Raw genomic sequence first — 7,899 nt, 5'->3', positions numbered from 1 at the left:
GAAATGTGACATCTGGACTTTATTGACCAATGACCCACTATGTGTCCTGCTGTATCAATGATCTATACACATTCATCCAGGAGGTTAACAAGGAGGATCTGATGTTTTGTGACCAGCTTTACTTAAATGACACATATTCATGGTCCAGTACTTTTGCTGGAAGTGGGCATCTCTCACCTCACATACACTACATACACACTACACATTTTTGAATGTATTATTCTTCATCAAACTCAAGTGCTACAGTGGTCCTGCAGTACTGTAAGGGGTTATTTACTAAACTCTGAATGCAAAAATCATGAAAAAGGTGTGATTTATTTTTATAAAATCTGACTTTTAAAAAATCACAAATTTTTTGGAATTTATTAAACCCCGAGGATGGAAAAGTCTGAATCAGAAAATCAGACCTATCTGAATCAGACCTATCGAGGTTGCATGTAAGTCAATGGGAGAAGTCCCAATGATTTTTTTGATGTGCGCTGGGTTTCGTGCAATACCCTGAAATTTTCTGAGTTTTTGGGCAGAAAACATAAGAAATCTGAGTTTTCAGGTGAAAAATACGAAAAAAATTGCAAAAAATCGGATTTTTTTCCCCGCAAAGCAAATTTTCAGGAAAATGTAATAATAAATAAGCGTAAAAAACCCGAGTGGATTTGATCAGAGTTTGCAGCAGAAAATGTTGAGATAAAATCGGACTTTGATAAATAACCCCCAATGTGTTTGTAGGTCTTAAAAGCAAAACAGTCTTTCTTTACCTCCGGCTATAATACTTAAAAAAGTAGTTCTGCACATGCGAAAGCACAAATAGTTTGCATCTTCTTCTTTCCATAAAAAAAGCTTATGTGTTAATGCACAAAGCAATCATTTTGGTTACAAGCATAATATTGTAATCAAAAACAATGTGCAAGATAAAAATGAATTGTAATTGGCAAATAAATACTTTTCATTATATTCATTATCATTTTTGTTAGATTTTTCATAAATTTCCACCTGCTTCACATTTCTACCTACAGATATTGCTGTTTGCATTCGGCGCAGAATTGGAAGCAATAACTTAAAGGGAAAAATATTTCCTATGGATGAGTAGGGTTTGCACACATTTCACTTTTCACAGTGAGTTTATTAAAGCATTTTGCACTTGGTTATTCTGTCCAGAGAGAGTCTACATACAGAATCCGTATTTATTCCTTTGAGTAGGAACAGTACGGGGCACATTTAATAAGGGTTGAATATCGAGGGTTAATAAACCCTCGATTTCGACCCTCGAAGTAAAATTCTATGAATTCGAATATCAAATTCGAAGGATTTACCGCAAATCCTTCGATCGATCGATCGAAGGAAAAATCATTCAAATTGAACGTTCGAAGGATTTTAATCGATCAATCGAAGGATTTTCCTTCAATCAAAAAAACGTATAAAACTGATGGGGAAGGTACCCATAGGCTAACATTGTACCTCGGTAGGTTTAAACTGCCGAAGTATGTAGTCCAAGTTTTTTTTAAAGAGACAGTGCTCTGACTATCGAATGGTCGAATAGTCGAATGATTTTTAGTTCGAATCGTTCAAATCAAAGTCGTAGTCGAAGGTCGTAGTAGCCTATTCGATGGTCGAAGTACCCAAAAAAAAACTTCGAAATTCGAAGTATTTTTACTCCGAATTCTTCACTCGAGCATAGTAAATGTGCCCCCACAAGTCTCATTCACAGATTTTAATAAAAAGTGGCCAGATTGTGTGTATATATTGTTCTATCCATACACACAAGAAAAATATTATCTAAGAAAATAATGGATAGAAGGACACACCTCTTCCTTCATTTCGTATTGATCGCATGCCAGTTTGTCTACAACACCACAATTTAGTCCAAGGAAACTCAGCAGCAAATTATATTTAATGATGTTAGGAATAATAATAAGAGGAAACATTGCAAAAATATTTTTCAACTTTTTTTTTTGAATATTCATTTTTTTTTAGCAGTCCATAAATATCTGTATAAAATTAAGGCTAGATTTGACATTGGTGAAACTCAGTCGAGAAAGAAATGTAACAACTTATGGTATGACATTTTTATGGACTTGACTGATCCATTTCTCTCAAGTTTTTGGTTATTTCCTCTTGACGCCCCTTTGGATGCTGCCCAGCAGTCTCGATTCACTTTTGTGTACTCGGATACCTATTAATTCTTCACTGAGGCTTTTCTTTTGCGGTAGTATTGATCTCTGACCATGGGAATATGTCTCTATAAGGCAAAGCATATAAAAGCAGGCATGTAATAAAACTGTTTTTATATTCATGCACATGAGCATCTTTTTTTGCAGACAAAGAATAGAAATATACTAGACAAAATACATGTACAGCTGTATTGCATGTTTTCTTAAATCATCAAAAGTATGAGTTGCATTTTGGAACACACCAGATGTACTAGCATAAGAGACATTTATAGGTGTTACTGCAAGTCCTTATGTGTGCATATGCATTTGTACATAGCATGCATAAATCAACAGAAGGGGACAAAGGCTATTAACGATACAGAGCCTGATTTACAAAAATATACACTAAGGGGGTTATTTACTAAAATCCAAATTGATCTCATATTTATTTAAAAAAAAAAAACACAACCAAACTCTCATGCTCGATTATTTATTAAGAAAATAACCCAAATTAATCAGATTCGGGTAAAAACACAATAAAATTGAGAAAAAAACTCGAATCACTAGAATGTTTCTGGCTTTTTGCCCGAGTTTTTGCCTGAAAACCCAGAAAAAAGTTGGATTTTCGGGCTAAACTCAGCACAGACCACGAAAACTTGAAATTGAGATAGATGCCTCTCCCATTGACTTACAGGACCTCGACAGGTCTAAGGTGGCATATTTTTGGATTTGGGCTTTTTGCAGCATCGGTGTATAATAAACCTCGAAAAATTCAAGTTTTTTTTCGTAAGGAAATCAAGTTTTTGCCCCAAAAAGCCTGACCAGATAAATTCGACATTCAGTAAATAACCCCCTTAATTGCACAAGTGCAGTTGCGCTGCAACTCCTACAGTTGGCTTTCATTTTCTATACTATATCAATATTGAGTTCACTTGAATTATTTCTTACATTATCTATAACCTACTATGGTGTGCAATTCCACATACTAGTTGGTTCATTTGGGCCAGAGGTATTAAATATTCAAAACATTTAAATTAGATATAATTTGACTTGGTCTATCAATTTGATCGAACATATAAAAAGTTAATCTAATGGCTGAGAATCCTGTGGGAGTCCTAATTGAAACTCTGATAAAGTATCTCACTAACGATCATCCTGGACCAATCAGAAGCAGTCATTGCATAATGATCATTAATAAATGAGCTTCTATATGTTGTTGTTTTTTTTGAATTTTTATTTTGTATTTCAACACATAAGAATACAACAGGGGCATTTACATAGTACATTTGATTAGAAGCACTGTTATTGTTTTTCTTTTATGCTTTCGGGGGATTCACTTATGTTTCGGAACTCCTACCTCTCTCTTCTTCAGGCAAATCAAATCAATCACCCTTCTGTCTCCTACAAGAGTACCTGTTGATCCCCTGTTATAATTATCATGGCCCCCTCTTAAGCAAAGGAGAACACAGAAATCCTCCTGCCCTTCACTCTTTTCTTCTTGTGTGTCTCTGCATGATCAGAGTTGTCTTTCAGAGCTACCATTTCTTTCATAACATCCACTTCTATTTTTGATCATAAACCTTTATATGTTGCTGCTTAGTATCTTTGGAAATCCATCCCTACATCTCCACTGTAAGGAACTTTCTAAAACTTTCTAAAAATGAAACTCAGGTTTTACATGTTGAAGTACTAGATTCAGGACCTGCTTCAATATTGCCAGTGCTTTGTTTGTACCTATAGGTTACTCATGGTATCTGCATTTTAATGAACAGTAGCCGTTATTAACACTCTCTTGCTGAAGTGAATTTATGTCTCACAGAATAACCAGCAATGCGTGAAAATGTTGGGATGCTATATGCGTCAAAGCATTCAAGTTGCTGGATATAATTGTTCATAACCACTAAGGTTTCCTGGAAAGTCTGCGCTTCCCATGGGGGCTTGGCCTGGTTAGTAAAACCTTATAATTTGTGCATCTTTAAATCCTAGTGGTCAAAGGCTTATCAGTAACACATGCTTAGAAAGAGAATATTACCTATTCATTTTAGCCTTCCTTCTATTAATTTCCCCCTGAAGACAGTAAACATTAAATCATATGTTATTATGTTCAGAGGAGATAATTTCTATTCACATTTGCATAATCTTTACTTTGGCTGAAGGGTTCTCCGGAGACTGCCAGCTGAACATCAGCGTCTAGTTGTCAGAACTTGCTACTTACCCACAGCAGTGCACTGTAGCCATTTCTACTTATATGTGTGAATGCAAATACCCATATGTACAAGACAAATGTTTATCACCCAAAGTTTAATATAGGTATAATGAAAAATACATGGAAGACAAACTCTGCTTCACAACATATATTTTCCATGTAAAGCTCAAGGTATCACCGAAATGAAATTGGAGATATATTTCCTTTCATAATGGTCCTGGTGATGATTCTTTAAACTAAACACAAATGTAAACTACTGACTTGAATGTGAAGTTACATAAATGCAATCTAATTGGTCCAACCATTTCCACAACATACTGCATTTGCATTTTGTTATTAAGCACCCTTTTAAAAGCATCACTATCGTATACGCCACCTCAACAATCTGCTCTAGAGCACCGGCATCTTTTGGTTCACCCTTGGGCATGCCTTAGAATACCTGATACTGAAGAAAAATCCTGGGACCAATGCAGCTACCAAACCTCTTTATCTACTTGTTTCCACTAGTGATGGGCAAATAAATTCGCCAGGCTCAAATTCGCAGTGAATTTCCATGTTTAGCCACCACCAAATAAATTCGTGAAACTCCTGTGAAACTTCGCCGGCATCAAGAAAATTTGGACGCACGCTGGAAAAGTCGTTTGCATCAAAACCGCCGCGTGTGAACACTATTCAAACGCCAACGTCAAAAGTGACATAAATTAACACATGGGTTGAAATTGACGTCGTTCGAAATTCTTTGACCGTTTTGTGAATTTCGCGGGCGAAGCAGGAAAAATTCGACCATCACTAGTTTCCACCTAATGGGAAATGGTGCAGGGGTGGATTTGGGGGCATAGATGCATATATAGGGGCAAATTCACTAACCTCCGAAAATTCGCCAGCGACGGCTTTGCTCATAGCGCAACACTTCGCCAGGCGTAGATTCGCCAGGACAACGCTAATTCACAAAAATCTGAAGTTGTGTCCAGGGCGCCGAACGCTGGCGAAGTTGCGCTAGCGTTACTGCACCAAGCAAATCGAAGTTGCGCTAGCGCTGGCTAATTTGCATACGGCGGGAAGTTAAAGTTTAATAGATGTAATAAAATAAAATAAAGTTGTTATACACATGAGCCCAGTGTATAGTTTAGGTGCCATATGTTAGGAAATGTAGGGGGGAAGTTGGTTTCCCCAAAAAAATGACACTATTTTCAGCATATCAACCTGAAAAAAGGAAAAGACCCCAGCGTTTTTTGGGACTTAGAACATTTTTCTACTATTTTTTGAGGAAGTCCTATCTACTCTATTGCACTTCGCCTGGTCTGAGGTGGCAAAGGTAAGTCTGGCGCAAGAGGTAACTTTCAGTAAAATCCACATCTTCGTGAATTTTCGTAGTTAAATTAATTCGCCAGATCGCAAATTCGCCAGGCGTTACCGCTAGAGTCTCCTTCGCTAGCGAAGTTACGTTAAAGTTAGTTAATCTGCGAAGTACCGAAATTAAGTCACTCAAATTTTCGCTCGTGTTAGTCACTTTGCCCTTTAGTAAATTTGCCCCATAGATGGAAAATGTTTGGAAAGTGAAGTCATTTTGTTGTTCAGTTATTGTAATTAGAAGGGCTATGGTTGCTTGTTGTGTTCCACCTGGAAGGAGAATGTAATCTATGTACAGGTATGGGACCTGTTATCCAGAATGCTTGGGGCTTGGGGTTTTCCAGATAAGGGATCTATCTGTATTTTGGATTGCCATGCCTCAAGTCAACTAAAAAATCTGTTAAAAATGAATTAAACCCAATAGGTTTGCTTTGCCTCCAGTAAGGATTAATTATATCTTATCTCATACAAGTACATAGTACTGTTTTATTATTACAGTAAAAAGAAAATCATTTTTAAAAATGTGAATTATTTTCTCATATACTATCTTACTGTGATCGCTTATTACTCACATGGTATTTTTATAAACAGCTGTCATGAAAAACTGGAATTTACAGAGCTTTTTATTAACTGAATTCATTACTGTTAAATAACTCTTATTACAAACCGAAATGGTTTTCTGTGTATTCATTTTTATTTTTTTACCTCTTATGAAATAAAAATGCTAGATTGTCCTTAAAGGGATACTGTAATCGGAAAACAAGTTTTTTTCAAAAAGCATCAGTTAATAGTGCTACTCCAGCAGAATTCTGCACTGAAATCCATTTCTCAAAAGAGCAAACAGTTTTTTTTTTATATTCAATTTAGAAATCTGACATGGGGCTAGACATTTTGTCAATTTCCCAGCTGCCCCTGGTCATGTGACTTGTGCCTGCACTTTAGGAGAGAAATGCTTTCTGGCAGGCTACTGTTTTTCCCTCTCAATGTAACTAAAGGAGTCTCAGTGGGACATGGGTTTTTACTATTGAGTGTTGTTCTTAGATCTACCAGGCAGTTGTTATCTTGTGTTAGGGAGCTGCTATCTGGTTACCTTCCCATTGTTCTTTTGTTTGGCTGCTGGGGGGGGGGGAAGGGAGGGGTGATATCACTCCAACTTGCAGTACAGCAGTAAAGAGTGATTGAAGTTTATCAGAGCACAAGTCACATGACTTGGGGCAGCTGGGAATTTAACAATATGTCTAGCCCCATGTCAGATTTCAAAATTGAATATAAAAAAATCTGTTTGCTCTTTTGAGAAATGGATTTCAGTGCAGAATTCTGCTGGAGCAGCACTATTAACTGATTCGTTTTGATTTTTCCCATAACAGTATCCCTTTAAATCTGCCTTTAAAGATTTCAAAACAATCTGATGCATTTTTCTTCAAAACTTACTCCTTTGGAATCTGGGCTTGAGGAATTATTCTCTAGACGTACTAAAAGCAACTTACTTAATGTGAGATGTGAAATCAAGTTTGTTATTTCCTTGTTTCCATCGTTCAGCTGTCTCCTCCCAAGGCCATGTGTTCTAGAAAGCACACAGTCCACATAAATGTCCCAGAAAAGCTGTGCTAGGTCCCAGAACAGAATGACGTGCTTTATGTTCTCAGAGGACTTCAGGTAAATCATTAAATCCCAGAAGCCAGTTACAGTGTCTGCGATGCGTGGCTTCTTCATCTCCAGTAGGATTGCTGTTGATGTCTCCCAGCACTGGGGATCTGCACGGCCTAGGGCGAGGGGATCAACCTGGCCATGGCAACAGATGACTGGGATAACAAATATTCCCAGGAAAAGCAATGAACATGTTAGTTGCATGCTGTAGTATTCTCTTCCACTGTTTCTGCAGCTCATGCCACTTCAAAAACACTAAAAATAAAATGGAACATTAATATACTTTAAATGGCACAAATACAATGAGGGTCCAACTGCTGAATGGTTTTTCTACAGTAGCAGAATGCAGAAAGTGCTGGACGAGCAAACACAACTAGTTTGTTTTAATAAGGGTCCCTTTTCTTTTGCAGAAAATCCTTTCATACAAGCTTATGGGGTTCATTTGCATTGAAAAGTATTCATACAGGAAATTGACTGTTTTTCATTTTGGAGTCAGGAAGTTTTGCACCTTAGCGGGAAGAATAAGGAACAAAACAGGTAAATGAAGGG

General features: G+C 37.0%; 1 protein-coding gene across 1 annotated transcript; it reads right to left on the bottom strand.

The window, feature by feature from the left end:
* Nucleotides 1-2,102: 2,102 nt before the first annotated feature.
* LOC121397966 (protein FAM237A-like) lies at nucleotides 2,103-7,590 on the bottom strand. Its single transcript, XM_041576288.1, has 2 exons — nucleotides 7,191-7,590; nucleotides 2,103-2,236 (listed from the first exon to the last, which is right to left on the bottom strand). Exons 1-2 carry the CDS (start codon nucleotides 7,588-7,590, stop codon nucleotides 2,103-2,105), a joined length of 534 nt encoding a protein of 177 aa, XP_041432222.1.
* Nucleotides 7,591-7,899: the final 309 nt, after the last annotated feature.

This window comes from Xenopus laevis, chromosome 9_10L (genome assembly GCF_017654675.1).
Source record: "Xenopus laevis strain J_2021 chromosome 9_10L, Xenopus_laevis_v10.1, whole genome shotgun sequence".
NCBI lineage: Eukaryota > Metazoa > Chordata > Amphibia > Anura > Pipidae > Xenopus > Xenopus laevis.
Note: the sequence above shows the minus strand (reverse complement) of the source record. Positions and strands in the feature narration are given on the sequence as shown.